The sequence below is a fragment of the Mustelus asterias genome, chromosome 3 (assembly GCF_964213995.1).
Source record: "Mustelus asterias chromosome 3, sMusAst1.hap1.1, whole genome shotgun sequence".
Classification (NCBI taxonomy): Eukaryota; Metazoa; Chordata; class Chondrichthyes; order Carcharhiniformes; family Triakidae; genus Mustelus; species Mustelus asterias.
In genome coordinates, this window is record NC_135803.1 from 50,982,454 (window position 1) to 51,004,890 (window position 22,437).

Below are 22,437 nucleotides of genomic sequence, written 5' to 3' on the forward strand. Positions count from 1 at the left end.
GGTAGGCCTAGAGGCCGTTGATGCGCAATTGATTCACACGGGAGGCTAGGACGTACCCGGGAATAAAGGCTTTTATTCACAACAAGATTGGAGCACACTACTTAACAATATTATCCCAGACTAAGGGCTACTAGGAAGTAGCAGTGACCTTTATACTCCAGTAAGAAGGCGGAGCCGAATGGAGTGTACCACATAAACAATGATAACAGGTGGAACACCCCAACCCTAACCCCAACAGTAACAAGAGTAACATATGTACAAGTACCCATAGTGGTAACCATCTATGGTTCACCACAGCCGTTCCTTTTTTTAAAGTTTATTCATTAGTCGCAAGTAAGGCTTACATTAACACTGCAATGAAGTTACTGTGAAATTCTCCTCGTCGCCACAGTCCGATGCCTGTACGGGTCAATGCACCTAACCAGCACGTCTTTTAGAATGTGGGAGGAAACTGGAGCACCCAGAGGAAACCCACACAGACACAGGGAGAACATGCAAACTCAATACAGACAGTGACCCAAGCCAGGAATCGAACCGGGGTTCCTGGTGCTGTGAAGCAGCAGTGCTAACCACTGTGCTACCATGCCTGCCTGGCTGTGGGTGCAGCCCAAACACCACCCTGGAGAAAGATTTCTCCTGCCATTTGAACTTTTAGAGAAGTTGGTGAGAGGGTTCCTCCATGTTGGAGTGTCCTCTCCATTACTGACCATCTATTTTCATGCTCCTCTCAAGCAGGAAGACCTCTGATTGGCAATGCAGCTTGGAAAGCCTGCCCACTAATTGGAGAAGGAATCTGTTCCCCAGCCAATTTAGGAGGCTCCGCCATGAGAATCCCAAAGAGTAACTGTTTCCCCTTGGGAGTGGGTACAATCCCATTTCCTGTTTCTCATCCCCATTGTGAAAATTCACCGCACAATTCCCTACTCCCCTGAACACTGTTGTTCCCTGAGTTCTGCTACTACTGAATGTGATGCTGCATACTGTAGGCTAGAAAGGGCGGCATGGTAGCACAGTGGTTAGCACTGCTGCCTCAGCGCTAGAGACCTGGGCTCGCTTCCCAGCTTGGGCCACTGTCTGTGCGGAGTCTGCACATTCTCCTCGGGTCTGCGTGGGTTTCCTCCGGGGGCTCTGATTTCCTCTCAGTCTGAAAGACGTGCTGATTAGGTGCATTGGCTATGCTAAATTCTTCCCTCAGTGTATCCGAACAGGCGTCTGAGTGTGGCAACTAGGGGATTTTCACAGTAACTTCATTGCAGTGTATTGCAAGTATGCCTACTTGTGACTAATAAATAAACTTTACCCTTTCCCATTCTCACAGGAGGACTCATGCAGAGAGCAGGACAACTACCATTTGCAGAGGGGCTTGGGTACAAATGGTGCTGAAGGCAGAAAATTCTGAATTTTATCAGCAACTCCTGATGACACATGCTGGATTGGCAAACCACATGTGACTGGCAGACTGTTCCTACATGCAGAGTTCAGTGAAAGTTGAGGAGAACATTGGAAAAACTAAATCATCAAAAATAAAGCCAGTCATTTGGAGTGAACGCCTGTATTGCACTAACATGGAACATCAGACACGTTTCTGACACAGCTTTGTTTCAACTGAAGCAGCCTGTGTGCCTGGTTGTGTGTGGCATTGAGTCGATTCCTCCCCCTTCTTTCAACCAGTAGATGGCGGCTGATTACACGTTTTTTTTTGTTCTGGAACACTTTCCCCAGGAACTGGGTGAAAGGAAGAGAACAAAATACTTTCTCCGATTTCGGAGTGGGGGAAGCAGGCTGCTAGCTGGCCGGACAGGTGAGTGAGCTTTGGCGTTACTTTGGGGGAAGCTTTCACTGTTCACAGCCTGGGGTCAGATACACAGCGGGAAGGAATATTTTTAAATCTCTCCTTCCTACATTACTGCAAGTGTTGGTTGAGTGTGTATGGCGGTGGGGTGGTGGATACGAGAGATATCGGCGCCAGTATCAGAGGCAGAGCTCCCCACCCCCAGGGTTTGATTTGCCACTCACCATTTGTCCAAGGGAAAGAGTTGGAGCAGCGTTGTCAGCGCTCCACACTGTCCACAAACACACACACACAAGGTAAGGACTCAGACTCGGGAACTGCTTCCAAGAAGTGATCGAAGGGCAAGCCCCCCTTTTTACCGATCTGCACTGTTGTACAAAGAGTTTCCTCTTCAATAGTGAAACCTAGGTTGAAGCTGAAACAAAAGCGGGTTTGCTTGAGCACCAGGCTTCTTTTGAACCCCGGCAATGTGAGTATAAAAGCCACCCGCAGATTGGCTTCGAGTGAGCACAGTTCAGTTTATATTTTTACTGTGTAATGTTCCTCGCCACACAATACGATGGAGCTGAGGATTACCACTCCACTCTGATAACAAAGGATGTTAGCTGGCGTCTGAGACTCTTGGCAATGTGTGGCTGTGGGCTGTTTTGAGGAAAAGGCAACATTGTATTCAGCCCTTTTCTTTTTCCGTTAACATTGAGGAGGGGTAGCTGAATGCTGTTCACACCTATTTTCTATAGTTTCTATATTTTACTCCAAATTATGTTGTACAACATGAGATTATTGTGGGTCATGGAGTCGAATGGCCATTTATTGATTTACATTCAGGATTTGCATTGTTTGGTTGGGTGCTTTTTTCTATGATTTAAAATTTACAGAAAGTTTAATTCCCTGAATTGACCTGCAGATCAATTTTGGAATGCAGCACTGTGGGGACTATCTTACATTGGTTTCTACAATGTATTTGGCCTACTTTGCTTGTGGATATTTCTCAATCCCATTGATGTGAATATCAGTTTCTATACTAGGCAACAAAAAGCATTTAAAGTTTGTCTGTACTAGAACAGTGTCACATCTCACCACTGTTTACACACGCCCACTTATCCTGAGACATAGAAAATGCTGGGAAAACTCAGCTCAGTCAATATATGCTGAAAATGTACATTCTTTTTGGCCAAGAGGAAGGATTGAGAAGCAGGGTGAATTACAATGGGTGAATTTGAAACGTGAGCCAGTTATACCTGTGGCTGCTCTTGAAGGATCAGATTGCCTCCGTACATGTCTCTGGGCGGGACCAGCTCCAGGAATGCCAGTCTGCCAAAGCACCTCTGCCATGCTGGCAGCTGATAGGAGTTTATTGAGTCATAGAGGTTTACAGCTTTGTCCATATAGCATGCAAGAAACAACACTTTTCACTGTATACTAATACATGTGACAATAGTAAATCAAATCAAAATCAAAAAGCATGGAAACAGGCCCTTCAGCCCAACTTGTCTTTGCCGGCCAGTTTTTAACATGAAGCTAGTCCCAATTGCCCGCATTTGGCCTATACCCTCTATAACGAGTGGCAACAAATGCTGTAACTGTTTCGCTGAAAACTTTTACATTGCAATTTTCAGAAATTGAAAGTGAGATAAACATTTTTTTTTGAATTATCAAGGAAGTATATTTACGTGTATTTTATGAAAGAAAGGAAAGAAGTAGCATTCTTGACAACCCCAGGATGCCCCAAAACCCTTAAAGCAAATGAAGGACTTTTGACAGGCTGGTGTAATGTAGGAAATGTGGCAGCCAAATTCAACACAGCAAGCTCCCACAACAGCAATGTGATCATGATCAGCTAGTCATTGTTTTTAGCAATATTGGCAGAGTTAGTTACTAACTGGGGCACAGTTGAGAACTCACCCTGATTCTATTCAAATAGTGCTGTGGGAAAATTAAAAGTTTATTAGATTTCAGATGTGGCCTCAGTTTAATGTGTCATCTAGTCAGTTCAACAGTCCTTCTGTATTGCACTGGAGTAGTAGCCTAGAATGAAAGACATGTTTACATAATATTTCCATTGCAAACATCAACAGAGATTACAAAAAGAACACCTTGCAATTGTATAGTGCCTTTAATGTAAGAAATATGCCAAGGTATTTCACAGGGCGTTTCAATCGCACAGATATTTACACTGAGTTAAAAAATAAGATATTTGAAGAGGAGACTAAAAGCTTATTCACGGAAGTAGTTTTATATTGGGTCTTGAGATCTGTCAGTTCTGCTGCTCCAGATATGAGGCTTTTTGAGGAAGGCAGAGCTCTTGGAGGTTTGTTAGGCTGGAGGAGGTTACAGAGATCAAGGGGACATGGCCACGGTGGTGTTTTGAACATGAGGATGAGAATTTTAAACATGAGGCATTGGTGGATTGGGAGCTCATGTAAGTCAGTAAACACAAGGGGGATGGGTAAGTGGGGCTTGATGTAGATTAGGATATTCAAAAAATGATGCAAGACTTGCAAAGGAATTTCAATTCAAATATGTTTCTGTGAGTTTGTAGGTTATTTATTTGTAAACCAAGATGGCCACTGTTTTATTCCAGCTGGTGACCCGATTGGACACTGGATTGATGCTGATATTGAGTTCTGTAATGCGGATTCTGTATTTTGAATGCATATGGATGGATTCAGTAGAACTGTACTGGCTGACAATTCAAAATAACTATGTCTCTCAAATAGTTTGCAATTTCAATTCTCACAAAACACTGCTGGTAACCATTGAGATTCCCAAGACCTGGAAAGTACAGTAGTCGAGATATGGAACTGAAGCCAGTTGAATAAATAGAAGGAAGCGATGAGCCAATGTTATCTAGAAATCATAGAAATCATAGAAACCCTACAGTGCAGAAGGAGGCCATTCGGCCCATCGAGTCTACACCGACCACAATACCACCCAGGCCCTACCCCCACCCCCATATCCCTACATATTTACCCACTAATCCCTCTAACCTACGCATCCCAGGACTCTAAGGGGCAATTTTTAGCATGGCCAATCAACCTAACCCGCACATCTTTGGACTGTGGGAGGAAACCGGAGCACCTGGAGGAAACCCACGCAGACACGAGGAGAATGTGCAAACTCCACACAGACAGTAACCCAAGCCGAGAATCGAACCCAGGTCCCTGGAGCTGTGAAGCAGCAGTGCTAACCACTGTGCTACCGTGCCGCCCACGAGCTGAGCTGGGAAGGTCATAATTCCATACGTTTTTGATCTTTGCTTTATTTTAGATACAGAATTTAGCTAAGTAATAGGCTTCCTCTTAGGATTGCTCTGACGGCATCTGACGGCAGTGAGTCATGAACACACATTTTGGCCTCAACCAATCGGGTAACCAGCTGGAATAAATTCCACACATTCACCACTCTCTGGGTGAAGAAATTTCTTAGAACTGACGTGAGGGTACACTGAAAGAGAATGCACCTAACTTTGGAAGGAAACCGGAACACCCGGAGGAAACCCATGCAGACACGGGGAGAATGTGTAGTCTCCACACAGACAAAGACTCAAGCTGGGAATCGAGCCCAGGTCCCTGGCGCTGTGAGGCAGCAGTGCTAACCACTGTGCCACCGTGCCGCCCATAATCTCAAAGCACTTTACAGTCGATGAAATACTCCTGAAGTATTGTCATGTAAGAAATATGGAAGCCATGCAGCAAACTCCCACAAAAAGCAATTGATAATGACCAAATAATCTACATTCATTGGAAGGATACTTATTAAGCAGGGCACCAGGGATAATTCCCAATTTCTTTGAAATAGTGCTTTGGGATCTTTTACATCCACTTGAGAGGGCATTCGGGACATTGGTTTAACATCTCACCCAAAAATTGGCACCACAACTGTGCAGCAGTCCTCCAGTACTGCAGAGGAGCATCAGTTTTGATCTTTGTATTCAAGTACAGGATTGGGACTTAACACAAAACGTTCTGACTGAAAGGCAAGAACTTTACCAACTAAGCTGCTGTTGACATGGGTGTGTGAAATGTGTGCCTGATTTGCCACCACTCATTTTCTGCCCAATAGTTAAAGTGAAATTCATCCGATTGTTTCACAGAAAGATTGTGTGGGTGTGAATTTCCAAAGGAAGGCTTAGAAAAAATATTTGGGACATGGGAATGAGAGTGGACCACTTCGTCATATGAGCCTGCTTTGCCTTTCACTTAGATCATGGGTGATCTGTGACCAAATTCCATATACCCACCATTTCCCTATATTCCTTTATTAATTTCACTAACAAAAACCTACCAACATTTCCATAAAATCCCTACAGTGGAGAAGGAGGCCATTCGAGTCTGCACCAACTCACTGAAAGAGCATCTTACCCAGGCCACATCCCCATAACCCCAAGCATTTACCATGGTTAATCCACCTAACCCACACACCCCAGGTCTGTAGAAGCAAACTAAAGCACCTGGAGGAAACCCACACAGACACAGGGAGAACGTACAAACTCCACACAGCCAGTGCCCCAAGGATGAAATCGAACCCGGGTCTCTGGTACCGTGAAACTGCAGTGCTAACCACTGTGCCACCGTGCCACCCCTATTGATATAGCATCAATTGCCATTTGTTAGAGAGTTCCAAACCTCTACCACACTTTGCATAAAGAAGTCCATTATTTTATCTGTATCTCTTTGTCCCAGATTGACCTACAGGAGGAAATCTACTTTCCTAATCAACCCATTCTCTTCCCCTTAATAACTCAAAAACTTCACTCAAATCACCTTTTAACCTTCTAAATTCCAGTGTGGTCTAACCAATGCTTTGTATAACTGTAGCATGACTTCTAACTCACTTGTATTCTATTCTTATAGACATAAAGGCATTAGTTTTTTTTGGGAACCTCTGGACCAGTCTGTTCAGGAACATGGAAACCAACCAGCTTGTGAGAAACTTTAAAGGAATGTTACTTTTACTATTTACTCCCGCTAATCTGAAGGTGCTGGGATAAATATTTGAAGATCTGTCAGTCCACCTCCCCTTCACTCGTATTATATAGAATTCCAATGCGTCAGACCATTCCCAATTAACTCTGATTGTATGAAAATCCAAAATATGAGTGCACTTTTCCTTCCTTGCCATGATTTAACCCATGTGATTTTTAAGTAAAATAAAGGAGCTAGAATTCCATTGCTGGAGACTCCTTACTGCCTATGTGCCGTTCAGATATATTTGAGCATTAAAATATTTGTCAAGAAACATGATTTTGTCAGCAGTTTGCACGAAAGATGTGTGTATCATGATATATCAATTGTCAGTATTCAGAATAGGTGTTCTATCCATTTCCAACAACTGAGATTATTCTAAATCTGTTTTTTTCCTATCTGAACTTAAAAGCAATTATTAGGAGTAGTTACTTAGGAAAACACCAGCTCAGTGGCTGAAAAGAAATAATTACATGAATGTGGCACCTTTCATGACCTCAGCAAAACAGATTTACAGACAGTTAATTACCTTTGAAACTATTTTGTTTTGTTGGCAAACATGGTAGTCAATTTGCAGACAACAAGGTCCCACAAACAGCTGTATGGTGAATGACGTGTTAATCTGTTTTTGGGGTTGCTGATGTTGGGGAGGATAGTAGGAGAAACCTCTTTGAATAATGTCGCAGGATCTAATTTTCACACCTGCAGTTTAACAATTGATCAGTTGACCTTATGGAAGCAGATGCTTTATACTGATTTACTATTGATTGCTCACTCGCAGGACCTGAGGGCTGGCAATGCTGTAGTCCAATCTTGAAATCCTTCTGTCGATGAGCTGCCTGGGGATGCCCAGAAAGTGTGCGCAGCTTGTCGGCTTCATGTAAGTGAGACCTGAGGCCCAGTATCGGAAAAACATTGTGGGCCCAACTATACCAGCACATGGATTGTTCCTTGCAACAATTTCTAAATTCTGGTTCACAGTTTCATACATGGAGAAATGATGTCTATGTACAGCAAGAGAAATTTCACACTCTTAGGAATATGTGTCATAATTATACAGTGACAAGTGAATTTAGTCAAAAACTGTGTGTACGTGAATGGTTTATAAATTTGTTTCATTAAAGAAGTTACACAGTAGCTTCAAGTTGTGAGGGTTGGATGATTTATTTGATATTTCACCTTTGCCGTTTTTATTAAAGTATTTTCCATTACTTGTGAAGTAATTACATGAGATTCAACAACTTTGGAACATCCTTAAAATCACTGTACAATATCCTGGACCTATTTTAGAATATATGCGTTAGACAAATGGGATATTTTTAGAAAGTAGTACTCAAGAAATTGGGGAATGGAGTACAAAATGTGAAATACTGGCAATAAATGATAATGAACAATATCAGTAATGCTTTCAGTTTGCTGTCAATATATGCTTTTCTTCAAATCAAAAAAATAAAGGCTTGTTATGAAGTGTAAGCTAAATAATATCGCTGTAAGTCAGAAATATATCAGGAGATGTAATTATATTCTGCTAGCTTCTACTTGGCAATTTGTGGATTAAGAACTGTTCCACCTTCCGACCCTTGGCTAGATCTTTAATTAAGTCCCTTAAATGCAATGAAGTGTTTAGTCCAGCAGTTAAAATAAATTTTGGAACAATTTCATGCAATTTCTAGGCCTTGAGCATGTAAGAAAAACAGCAAGTGTGAAATTAAGCTAATCTAAGAATTGTATAGAATTATACAACAAGAACTTGCATTTATATAACCCCCAGCAAAGCAAAACATCCAAAGGCATATTATGAGAATGTTACTGGACAAAATTTCACACCAGCACAGGAGATCATTTGGTCCATAGGGCATAAGCTGGCTTTTTGGAAAAGCTATTCAATTAGATCCATGCCCGTGCTTATTGTCTATTTTCCCTCCTATGATTTGTTACCTAATTCCCTTGAAACGAGCATTTGTTTAGATATCTGCATTCTGCTAATTCTGGCCTCGTAAACATTCCTGATTTTAATTTCTTCACTGTTGGTGACTATATCTTCAGTTGCCAAGGCCTCAGATCCCAAATTTCCTTCTTACACCTCTCTACTTCACTCTCTGCTTTAGGACATTCCTTAAAGCTTTTCCCTTTGACTAACCTTGTGGCCTTAATGTTTTATTTTGGGATGAGGTACGGGAGGAATGTTGCTGCATATATAATTTTAGTATGAATCAGTGCCTTCGAAGCAAAAGGGATTGTTATTTATCGTCATTAAATCTTACTACTCCTCGTGGAGTGTAAGTCTTCTACTGTTCTCTGCCATTGACTCTGTTTGAACAACCATCACCAACTTAATCCACATGCATCTGCTGTTTTTACTTCAGCATTTGTTAAACAGGGATGAAGGAGAATAAAGTTCATTAAACAAAATAAAATAGAGTAAATGACATTTAATTTTTGAAGTTTAAAAGCAATTCCTCCATACCCAAACTGGATAACTCGTTACTAATATAAAATTAAGTGTTGGTCCTTTATCATTAAATCCTATAATATCAGACCTTGTTCACTAAGAATAATAAAATTCTGACCGCAACAGCGCGGTGTTGAACCAATCTTCTTAACACTTAGCATAGGAGCTCATATATCAAAAATCCCAAGCCTAACGTGCTTGAAAAGTAACAGTGAACAGATATAATTTTTCACCCAATAGTGTCTGACACTTTCAAACCTTATTTATCAGGTTGTTATTCACTGAAAAATATCTTGACAATGTGCAGTATGTTGTTTCATCTTTTTGTTGTTTAACCAGTTCAGAGAAATGCGTTTGAAAATTATTGGCTTCCTTTCTGATGTTTTGCAATTGTCTCATACTGAAGTATGCATTGTCTTGTCTTTCGGCTGTCAGTGGAAAATCATTGAGTGAAAGCTTGCTTGTCCAAACATGTTCCAGAGAATTAGAGGTGTCCAAATCTGATAGTAATAGATGAAATATATCAATAATTTCTGTTTGGTTTTAAAAGGTTCTTTTAACAGTAGATCTTTGTAATAATTGTTTAATGTTCAGGATCTTAGAATTGAACAGCATTTTCAAAAGTTGGCTAAATTTGTGTAACTACACCCTTTTCAGAACACTGTAATGAAAAATGGTTATTTCAACAGAGCTGTTTGATTGCTAGTTATTCTCCAGGAGTAACTGTAAGCCATTAATCAAAGTCAAATACCTTTTTCAAAAAGAAGGAAAATTGCCATAGCAACAGAAGCTTCATTCTTCATGCTTTGAATTCTTCCCAGTGAAACAGTTCGGCTGCTGTATGTTGGAATTGACTTCTTCATTCCTTCTTGTGCCTGACTCTATTCTTGCATTTGCTTTCACAGGGGAGAGTACGTTGGAGGTCCAGTCATAATGGGAGTGTGAAAATGTGTGTGACCATGTTTTTTCGAAGCCGATTTCTATTCCTGCTGGCTGTAGCTGCCCTGCTCGCTGTCCTGAGCCTCAGCCTGCAGTTCTGTAAGTACTGCTCCCACTGATTTACTTTAGATTAATAAGCAAAACCATTTAGCGCTACTGATGTGAGACATTGAAATATAAAGCACATTCTGAAATCAGCCTTTCTCTGCTGCTGGTGTGCCATTGTCTGAAGCCTCCAAGCACTATTACTGACATTCAACTTGGTTCCAATGGTGGAAATTAGTGTGGATGGAAAATAATTAAGTGGGCTGCTTTAGCCTGAATGGTGTTGAGCTTTTTGAGTTGTTGTCATCTCAACAACTAGGGATTATTCCATTACACTCTTGTCTTGTAGCTTGTAGATATTGGGCAGGCTTTCAGGAGTCAGAAGGTAACTTTTCCATACCCTTGAAGCTACAGTATTTATGTGGTTGGCCCAATTAATTTTATGGACAATGGTAACCTCCTCCCTACCAACCCATCCATCCCCCACAGGATGTTAATGATGGGAAATGCCATTGAATATCAAGGTGAGTTGGGTTGATTCATTTCCTGACAATTATGTAGTGCACATATTACTTGCCATTTAACAATCCAAGGCAGAATATTGATTTTGATTTGATTTTTTATTGTCACATGTATTGGTATACAGAAAGTATTGATTCTTGCACACCAAACAGACAAAGCATACTGTTCATAGAGAAGGAAAGGAGAGAGTGCAGAATGTAGTGTTACAGGGCAGGTGATGGCCTAGTGCTATTATCGCTAGACTATTAATCCAGAAACTCAGCTAATGTTCTGGGGACCCGGGTTCGAATCCCGCCACGGCAGATGATGGAATTTGAATTCAACAAAAGTCATCTGGAATTAAGAATTTACTGATGACCATGAAACCATTGTCGATTGTCAGAAAAACCCATCTGGTTCACTAATGTCCTTTAGGGAAGGAAATCTGTCCTTACCCGGTCTGGCCTACATGTGACTCCAGAGCCACAGCAATGGTGTTGACTCTCAACTGCCCTCCAAGGGCAACAAGGGATAGGCAACAAATGCTGGCCAGCCAGCGACATAAACAAATAAAAAAAAGTCATAGCTAAGGTGTAGAGAAAGAGCAACTTAATGCAAAATAGGTCCATTCAAAAGTCTGATGGCAGCAGGGAAGAAGCTGTTCTTGAGTCGGTTGGTACATGTTCTCAGACTTTTGTATCTTTTTCCCGACGGAAGAAGGTGGAAGAGAGTATGTCCGGGGTGTATGGGGTCCTTAATTATGCTGACTGCTTTTCCGAGGCAGCGGGAAGTGTAGGTAGTGTCAATGTGTGGGAAATTGGTTAGAGTGATGCACTAGGCTTCGTTCACGACCCGTTGTAGTTTCTTGCGGTCTTGGATAGAGCACAAGCCATACCAAGCTGTGATACAACCAGAAAGGATGCTTTCTATGGTGAACTGTAAAAGTTGGAGAGAGTCATAGTGGACGTACCAAATTTCCTTAGTCTTCTGAGAAAGCAGAGGCATTGGTGGGCTTTCTTAACTATAGCATCGGCATGCCGGGACCAGGACAGGTTATTGGTCATCTTGACACCTAAAAACATGAAGCTCTCGACCATTGTCCCCATTGATGTAGACAGGGACATGTCCTCCACTACGCTTCCTGAAGTCGATGACGATCTCCTTTGTTTTGTTGACATTGAGGGAGAGATTATTGTCGTCGCACCAGTTCACCAGATCCTCTCTCTTTCCTGTACTCTGTCTTGTCATTGTTTGAGATCCGACCCACTACGATGGCATCATCAGCAAACTTGAAAATCAAATTGGAAGGGAATTTGGCCACACAGTCATAGGTGTCTAAGGAGTGTAGTGAGGGGCTCAGGACACAGCCTTGTGGGGCACCAGTGTTGAGGATGATCGTGGATGATATTGTCACTGCATGTTGGCATGGACTGCTGATTATCTGAGGAGTAGCGAATGGAATTGAACACTGTGCAATCATCAGCGAATATCCCCACTTCTGATCTTATGCTGGAAGGAAGATCATTGACGAAGCAGCTGAAGATGGATGGGCCTTGGACATTGCCCTGAGAAACTCCTGCAGTGCTGTCGTGGGGCTGAAATGATTGGCAACATGTTCCTCTGTGCTAAGTATGACTCCAACCATGGAGAGTTTCCCCCTAGATTCTCATTGACTTCAACTTTAGACATATACATAGACATTTACAGCATGGAAACAGGCCCTTCGGCCCACCTTGTCCATGTCGCCCTTTTTTTTAAAATCCCTAAGCTAATCCCAATTGCCTGCATTTGACCCATATCCCTCTATGCCCATCGTATCCATGTAACTGTCTAAATGCTTTTTAAAAGACAAAATTGTCCCTGCCTCTACTACCTCTGGCAGCTTGTTCCAGACACTCACCACCCTCCGTGTGAAAAAATTGCCCCTCTGGATACTTTTGTATCTCTCCCCTCTCACCTTAAACCTATGCCCTCTAGTTTTAGACTCCCCTACCTTACTAGGCTTCCTTGACGCCACATTTGATGTAAAGGGCAGCCACTCTTGATTTACTCTGGAATTCAGCTCTTTTGTCCAGTTTTAAACCAAGGCTGTAATGTGGTCTGGAATCAACTGCACATTCGGTGACACCTTCCATCACTTTTCTGATGATTGATGGTGTTAATTGCTCGATATGATTTGTCTATTTTTAATGGACAGGACATATTTGGTGAATTTTTCCACTTTATTAGGTTGATGCCAGTGATGTAACATTACGTGGCACTGTGGTTTAGCGCCTCACAGCACCAGGGACTTGAGACCAAATCCAGCCTTGGGTGACCGTGTGTGGAGTTTGCACGTTCTCCCCATGTCTGCATAAGTTTCCTCTGGGTGTTCCAGTTTCCTCCCACACTCCAAAGGCAGCATGGTAGCACAGTGGTTAGCACTGCTGCTTCACAGCGCCAGGGACCCGGGTTCGATTCCCGACTTGGGTCACTGTCTGTGTGGAGTTTGTATGTTCTCCCCGTGTCTGCGTGGGTTTCTTCTGGGTGCTCCGGTTTCCTCCCGCAGTCTGAAAGACGTGCTGGTTAGGTGCATTGACCCGAACAGGTGGCGGACTGTGGCGACTAGGGGAATTTCACAGTAACTTCATTGCAATGTAACAGTAACTTCATAAGCCTTACTTGTGACTAATAAATAAACTTTAACTTTGAGCAGGTTCGGTGGATTCACCTTCCTAAACTGACCCTGAGTGTCTAAAGATATGTAGGTTAGACAGATTAGCCATGATATATGCTGGGGTTTCTGGGATAGGATGGGTGGTGGGAGTGGGTCTGGGTAAGATGCTCTTTCGGAGATTCAGTGGAGACTTGATGGGCCGAATGGCCTCCTTTTGCTCTGTAGGTATCCTCTGATTCTATGGTTCTTCAATGATAGTGTAACAGCATGTCTTTGAGTGTGGTTCATTCTGGAGCACTAGCCTTTGAGGCTCATAGCTTTCACAATATCCAGTGCCTTCAGCCATTTCTTGATAGTAGGTGGGGTAAATCGAATTGGTTAATGACTATGATGCCAGGGCCTCGCTGGAGGCCTAACTGGATTTGCTGGATGCCATGAGCACTGAGAAACATGTATGGCTTTTTTTCTGAAATGTTGATTTATAGATACCTAAACAAAGATGTGTAAATTGATTATGGCCTGGCACTAACTGTTGCAGTGAGCATTTATAGATGACTTGAGAAAACATTTTAAAAAGAAATGCCTGCACAATTATAGCAGGCAGACTTTAACACCTCATTAAGTATTTATACACCGGCGCGATTGACCTTTTCCACTTCTTCAGCAGAATAACATCCTTAAAGCTACAATGGAATCTCTTCCACAGCTGTTTCAGGCAAATTTGTGACAGCAGAGAGCCTTAGATTTGTCATTAGCTGAGAAACAGGGTGTGCACCAGTCTGCATAGTGAGAGGAGAGTTGCTAACCTAAAATCTATCACATAAAATAGAAACACTTCCTAATTCCAATTATGGTGACTCAGATTTCCTTATTTATAAAAGATCATAAATATGGGTTCCCCCCCTTCCCCTCTGCCACAGATATTGTTTCCTATTCTAGGCCCAAGATGTCATCGCTTCATCCATTTGGAGCTGGAAAAACACTGATCTCTGATCCTGTTATTAAAAAGTAAGATAAAAAATTTATTTATTAGTCACAAAGCTTACATTAACACTGCAATAAAGTTTCTGTGAAATTCTCCTAGTCGTCACACTCTGGTGCCTGTTTGGGTCAATGCACCTAACCAGCACATCTTTCAGAACGTGGGAGGAAACCGGAGAACCCATAGGAAACCCACCCAGACACGGGGAGAATGTGCAAACTCCACACAGACAGTGACCCAAGCCGGGAATTGAACCTGGAACCCTGGCACTGTGAGGCAGCAGTGCTAACCACTATGCCACCCCTATTACTGTTGTGACACACACATACCATTGAGCTAAAGAAATCATCAAACAAATCATTGGTTTAATGCAAAAATCTTAACATATTACAGGAATCAGACTAGAGCAGATTTGGGCATGCGAGCACAGAGGTTAGCACTGCTGCCTCTCAGCTCTCAGGACCTGGGTTCAATTCCAGCCTTGGGTGACTATCTGTGTGGAGTTGGCACATTCTCCCCGTGTCTATGTGGGTTTCCTCCGGGTGCTCCGGTTTCTTTCCACAGTCCAATGATGTGCGGGTTAGGTTGATTGGCCATGCTAAATTGCCCCTTAGCATCAGAGGGATTAGCAAGGATGAATATGTGGAGTTACAGGGATAGGGCCTGAGTGGGATTTATGTCTGTGCAGCCTTGATGGGCCAAATCCTTCTACACTGTAGGAATTATGTGAATTGAAAGGGGACAGCAAAAACTTATTCAATAAAAGGTCTAACATCAAAAATCTTACCAAGCAACAGGCTGATTGTTAGCAAATTATGGTTACATCCAAGAATCTTTTTATAACTTATGTTTCAAGTATTTGGCCATTGAGAATCCACAGCACACTGGAACTTTGATAGTCATAGAATCACAGAATCCCTACATTGCAGAAGGAGGCCATTCGGCCCATCGAGTCTGCACTGATACAATCCCACCCAGGCCCTATTCCCGTGACCCCACATATTTACCTTGCTAAACCCCCTGACACTAGGGTCAATTTAATATGGTCAATCAACCTAACCCGCACATCTTTGGACTGCCGGAGGAAACTGGAGCACCCGGAGGAAACCCACGCAGACACAGGGAGAATGTGCAAACTTCACACAGACAGTGACCCAAGGCCAGAATTGAATCCAGGTCCTTGGCTCTGTGAGGCAGCAGTGCTAACCACTGTGTCGCCATGCGGCCCAGTAAATACATCAGCATTGATGAAGAGCACTTTGTCATCCAGTCAGCAATGTCACCTTTCCAGAGACAGAGAATTGTCACTATCATGGTGACAGTAGTATTTCAAGTACCGATTCAGAATCAAAAGCCATTCTCATTTTTAAAGATTACCAAAATAATTCCGTACTCCTCACACCTCCCATTCCCGAATAACACTGAACCTCCACTTGGTTTTATCCACCAATATCTGCCTCTTGTATCCATATATTACAATTTTGTTCTGAAGCATTTTTGTAAACAAATCTTGCATTTGCACTTTGAAAATCAAGTGAAGGCACCAAGTAAGAGTTAAACAGAAGCTATATATTCCTTTGAATGATGTTTATAGCTGTGCCTATACAGGCTCTCCACCTATTGATACTAGCCCTAAATAAATCTGCATGAAAATCAGAGTAATTACTGAGTAAGTAGCCCTAATTGTCCAATTACAGGTCCCTGTTGCTTTGTGGTACAATACAATGAGACCATCAATGTGTGCTCCTCCATAATCCAATGTGGTGCACTGCAGCTTTTAGTTTTTGGTGCAAGCATGATCATCGGAAATTGTGATGCCACGGTGCCCCTCTGTAATGACAAATGTTACAGCATTTGCTGCCACTAGGACTGCAAATTCCAGGCCATTATAATCTATAACCATGGGGTCAGTCGTCTGAGTTTCCAGTGCAGCACTCAGATGTTGGCTACTGCTTGTGCTTCAATGGAAGCTGAGACAAGGTGATTGGGTCCACAAAGGTACTAATGGAATTGACCACCGCTTCAGCGTTGGAAAGGAAAGGCTCCAAACAATGTTATATGTCATGTGGCAAGTTGTTGCTGGATTCCTCCATGCTCCACGACATTGAATCGGGTCTTAATGCAAGGCTTCCCAAAGCATCAAACAGTTGTTGTGCATATTCCTCAGTGCTCTTTTGTAGGCTGCTCTGTCAGAGTCCTCATCTGGGTCTTTTGCAGCAGAACTTCTGCATGACCCTGCCCTTTACCAAATTGGCACCTATGCTATCTGTTCCCCCTGTTCTGGCTGCAGCCCACTCATGTCCATTGTCTCACCACATGCATATTCAGCCTCTATACCATGCACTAAATTACACAATGTGCCAGTATCTGAGCTGGTGGCTGCATGTATGACATTGAGTGACAATGCCTTCATCATCACTGCCTTAATTGTTCTTCCTCTGTCTGAATTCGAGCAAGGACTTTGCCTCTTACAAAGCCGGACAACTTAAAGAAGAGCAGTGAGCTCTCCCATTGTTCTAACTAACATCGATCACTCAACAGGCAAAACTAAATCAAATTAGATGGGCGGGATTCTCCGGTCTTGTAGTGGTGGGACTTATAGTGAGCGAGAATGGAAAATTTGGTGTTCCAGCCAAAACTCCAATCACTTTCAGCAGCACTGGAAGATCCAGCCACGAATCGGGATTAAAGATTTTGGCCATAGTTACGGAAGATTTTGTAATCAGGAGTATGGTTTTTATTTGCAGTTTTGAATGGTATTTTGCAACCGTGTGCCAGGGTTAAGGATGTTATGGAATGGGTTGAAAACGTAATTAAAGTGATTCCAGTGTGGACCATCATTGCTAGAAATGACTTTTAAGTTCTGCAGAAGGGATTTTAAATTAAAAAATTGGAAAACAAGATCTCAGTGGGGATTCCACATTTGGCAGACAATATCCAAAGCAAACAGGGTTCTCGAATTTCTGAGGAGGAATCTTTAGTATATCATAGAATCATAGAATAGAATCCCTACAGTGCAGAAGGAGGCCATTCGGCCCATCGAGTCTGCACCGACCACAATCCCACCCAGGCCCTACCCCCACATATTTTACCCACTAATCCCTCTAACCTACACATCCCAGGACTCTAAGGGGCAATCGTTTAACCTGGCCAATCAACCTAACCCGCACATCTTTGGACTGTGGGAGGAAACCGGAGCACCCGGAGGAAACCCACGCAGACACGAGGAGAATGTGCAAACTCCACACAGACATTGACCCGAGCCGGGAATCGAACCCGGGACCCTGGAGCTGTGAAGCAGCAGTGCTAACCACTGTGCTACCGTGCCGCAGCAGTGCTAACCACTGTGCTACCGTATCGCAACAAAAATATCAGAGTTATAGTTTCACAAATATTTGCTCATCCAGTCACGCTGTGTGCAGGGACCTTATAGGATGAGAGTTACAAATAAAATTGAAGTGATTCAAAGAGGTGCTGCGTAATTCTGCATGAATCAGTATAGGGAATACGCCAATGTCACATCCTTGATCAAAGATCTGGAATGAGAATCAATAAAGCAAAGGAGGGAGAAAAATAGACCGGTCATGTTCTATAAAATGTGGAATGGACTTCCATAGGAAGTCACCCTTCGGAACATTAACATCCAGAGGGATCTGGGTGAGCAGGTCCACCATTCCCTAAAAGTGGCAACACAGGTGGCCAAGGTGATTAAGAAGGCATATGGCATGCTTGCCTTCATCGGCTGTGGCATTGAGTACAGGAGTTGGGAAGTCATGTTGCAGCTATATGAAACCTTGGTAAGGATGCATTGGGAGTATTGCGTGCAGTCCTAGTCACCATACTATCAGAAAAATGTGGAAGCTTTGGAGAGAGTGCAAAGAAGGTTCACCAGGATGTTGCCTGGTCTTGAGGGTGTTGGCTATGAGAAGAGGTTGAATAAACTAGGATAGTTTACACTGGAAAGACAGAAGCTGAGGAGAGACCTGATGGACGTCTACAAAATTATGAGAGGCATACACAGGGTCGATATTCAGAGGCTTTTTCCAATTAAAAGGGGACACAGATTTGTGGTAAGTGGGGAAATATGAGGGAGATGTGCGGGGGAAATTTTTCATGCAGTGAGTGGTGGGTGTCTGGAACACACTGCCAGAGGATGTGTGGAAGCAGGCACATTAGCAACTTTTAAGAGGCATTTGGATGGGCACATGATTAGAGAGGAAATAAAAAGATACAGACTGAGTGAGGGCAGAAGGTTTTGTTTTTAGCTCGGGCATCATGACCAACACAGGCTTGGAGGACCGGGGGGCCTGTTCCTGTGCTGTACTATCCTTTGTTCTTTGATTGGCGGGAATTGACATAGACAAGTACTTGGGCCTTTGGGCAGTGATAAAACACGAGGTAACCATCCACACAACCTACAAAGACCATTTTTTTCCAGGAAAGTGTATCAATGATCTTTCTTCCCAAGGAGAATCCCACAGTGGAACAAGTAGTTAAAGGAAATAGTCACAACTCCATCACTAGAAATCTTCACGACACACCTTCAGACTTTATTTTTGTTAATTCGTAGGACATGGCGTCGCTGGCTGGCTAGCATTTATTTCCCATCCCCAGTTCCCCTTGTTCAGAGGGTAGTTGAGAGTCAACCACATTGCTGTGGATCTGGAGCCAGACCAGGTAAGGATTGCAGATTTCATAGAAGCATAGAATCCCTACAGTGCAGAAGGAGGCCATTCGGCCCATCAAGTCTACACCGACACCAATCCCACCCAGGCCCTATCCCTGCTTATTTACCCTACTAATCCCTCTAACCTATCATATCCCAGGACACTAAGGGTTCGTTTAGCATGTCCAATCAACTTAACCCACACATCTTTGGACTGTGGAAGGAAACTGGAGCACCCAGAGGAAACCCATGCAAACACGGGGAGAACATGCAAACTCTACACAGACAGTGACCCAAGCCGGGAATCGAACCCGGGTCCCTAAAGCTGTGAGGCAGCAGTGCTAACCACTGTGCCGTCCCACCGTTTCCTTCCCTAAAGGACATTGGTGAACCAGATAGGTTTTTCTGACGCTTGACATTGGTTTTGCAGTAGGTTTTTCTGACACTTGACAATGGTTTTGCAGTCATCAGTCGATTCTTAATTCCAGTTATCTTTTATTGAATTCAAATTCCACCATCTGCCGAGGCGGGATTTGAACCTGGATCCCCAAAACATTAGGTGAGTTTTTGAATGAATAGGCTAGTGATAATACCATTCGGCCATCGCCTCCAGATTATTTTAATTTTCATTTAAAAGTTTGTTATCAGAACTACCATCTCAGCAGGTCGCGGCTGGTTTAATTAGAGCATTACCCTGGGGGAATTTTCACTGCAACTTCATTGCAGTGTTAATGTAAGCCTACTAGTGACACCAATAAATAAACCTAAAACAATAAATGTTGGCAGAATACAGATATTAGTTTGTGATGTGGATTCAACTGGCAGAAGCTGATGTGTCGTAATCACCAATTTCCTTCTTTCTGTGACAAGTGCCGATGCTAAAGATAGAAAGATTAAGAAGGTATTTTTTGCTGGGCTGGCACAGGATGAAAGAGTTCACATTCATGGGACACTGGAGTGAGTTCTGGAACAAGCGGAGGCTGTAATCAAAAGAATGGCCTTCACCTGAACCGAAACAGAACCAAAGTCATTGTGCAGAGGGTGAAAGAACAGTGGAATAGCATTTAAGTTAATGTGGTGTTGTGTGTGTATAGTCAAATTGTGAGACTGTCAAAGAAGAACAGAATTGAAAAAGACTATTGGAATAGAAGCAGAGCTGAAATGAATAATGAGAAAATGTTATCTGCAGAGAAAAAGAAAGCAAGAGACAATAAGGTTGTAGGACATAATAACGTTGTTATAGAAGAGACAAGAGATATTAAAAATTAAATTAAATACCAGTAAAATAAATGAAGATTTATGTTTCAAAGGATTGGAGTCGAATTCAGTGGTATGTACATGAATGTACAAAGCATTCAAAATAAAATTGGAAAGTTAAAACCATCAGGTATCATGGAGGGACATAATGTGTTTGCTCTAATGTGCCTTAGGTTTGGAACAGCCTGAGAACTTAATGTTCCAGTTCAGACAAAGCATATCGTTCATAGAGAAGGAAATGAGAGAGTGAAGAATGTAGTGTTACAGTTATAGCAAGGGTGTAGAAAAAGATCAACTTAATATAAGGTAGGTCCGTTCAGAAGTCTGATGGCAGCAGGGAAGAAGCTGTTTTTGAGTCGGTTGGTACGTGACCTCAGACTTTTGTATCTTTCTCCTGATGGAAGAAGATGGAAGAGAGTATGTTCCGAAAGGAAAGGAAATAGTAAGGGATTCAATTCATATTTAACAAATAAAAAAACAGTTAAAGGACTGCTTGGGGATGATTGAAGACACTTAAAGGAAATTGATGAGTGGATTAAGTTACTGAGTCTGAGTGGCATACATCCTTGGGTGTTCAAAGAAAGGTGATAGCAGAGACACTGGCTGCAAATCTTCAGTCTTATTTTAATATGCAAACAAGGTAATAGCAACATTTGGTTTCACAAGGAAGAGAAGGATAAAGCTGAATGACTACAGATCAGTTAGTCTAGTGTTGTTTGTGGATGAACTCCTACAATCAATAATTCACAATAGAATTCACGAGCATTTAGAAATGCATAGGTAAAAGAAGGGCAGTTGGCATTGGAATTGTTAAAGACAAGTCAGATTTTAAAAATTCAATATATTTTTCAAGAAGTGAACAACAATGTAGATGAAGAGAATGTATTAGATACGCGATATATACATTTTCAGAAGACGTTCGATATGGACTCTCTCAAGATGCTTGTTAGAAAATCTCAGGCACATGGGCCTAAATTTTCAGGTTGGCGAGAACTTGGTGCCTGTCATCCTGAGAGTCGGCAGGAAACACATCCTGCCAACTCCAACAGGCCTTTGCCATTTTACACTCAGTTGAGCTTTGCTTAGCAGCAAGCAAGAAGTCTTTCACTGTGGACAGCTGTCGACTGGTCAGAATGGTTGACAGCTCTCAAGCCCATCCAGATACAGTGTTGCACTGTCGGGAAGAGATACTGCAGTGCCGTGCTTGAGAAGAAGGCTGGGATTTTCCACTCCTGTTTGCATTGGGCAGGTTTGGCGATGGGAGTGGAAAATATTGCGGGAAATGCAAAGTTGCATTTTACGTTGGAGTGGATGCATGACTTGATTGTCACCTTCCCCCTTCAGTGACGGGACACATTTCCCGACCTCATTTGAATCTTTCACTAGATTATCAGGCCTGTATGCCTCCAAAAGATCCATCCACCACAGCAGAATGGCGTGAAGCCCAACTCATCTCCAAAGTGCTGCACCTGTGAGCAAACCGCCCAGGGGAGTTCAGGTGAGTGCACAGCTCAGAGAGGAGAGGATTATGCCTGGGTACTGCCCGAGCACCAACTGGGCACCCCTGACTCTGCTTGGGCAGTGCTGGGGGGTGCCAGGTGGGGTTCCAGGGTTAACTGGTTTGGTCACTGTGTGCTGGGATGGCCTTTAAAAATAGTTCCCCGATCCCAGCATTTCTAGGTCGCTGAAGGGCAGAGTCCCAATACAGATACGTCATGGGACCAAATCCTTGAAATTTTTGTTTGAAATGTGGTGGAGAAAGCTGCCATTGCCATCAGTGACTTCAACGCCACTTTCCCCGCACACCATTGATCTTTGCCGAATTCTGGGAAAATGTCACCCTAAATCACAGGACTACACTTCTGGTAAGTGTCACTAGTCCTGGGGAGCATAGCAGAAGCCCTGGTGTTCAGGTAAGGGGCAACCCTGGCATCAGGGGGATAAGCCTTGTGGTGGTGTTTGGGGAGGGATGGTCAGATCTCCCCAGTGCCTGAGGGTGGACACCCCCAGTCCGAAAGAACCTTCTAATTAACTCCCCCTCCCCCCAATCAAGTGAGAAATATTTTCAATTTTCCACTCTGTTATCGTGCACCCGTTAGCCTAGAAATTGAGACTAAGTGGGAAAAATAATGGCCACTTAAGGGCCTTAATAGAGGCAAGGGCAGACTTTGTGTCAGAGG

General features: G+C 42.9%; 1 protein-coding gene across 5 annotated transcripts in view; it reads left to right on the forward strand.

The window, feature by feature from the left end:
• The first annotated feature begins 1,723 nt into the window (after nt 1–1,723).
• The window catches only part of pxylp1 (2-phosphoxylose phosphatase 1), a 173,496-nt gene continuing 152,782 nt past the window's right edge, over nt 1,724–22,437 (forward strand). For 3 of the 5 annotated variants that reach the window (XM_078202385.1, XM_078202353.1, XM_078202367.1), the window contains exons 1-2: nt 1,724–1,801; nt 10,117–10,249. Coding sequence is in view for 4 of the 5 variants with exons in the window: in XM_078202353.1 (XP_078058479.1) it covers nt 10,159–10,249 (91 nt within the window). In the remaining variant the exon portion in view is untranslated. The other 2 variants (XM_078202376.1, XM_078202361.1) reach the window with 2 other exon arrangements.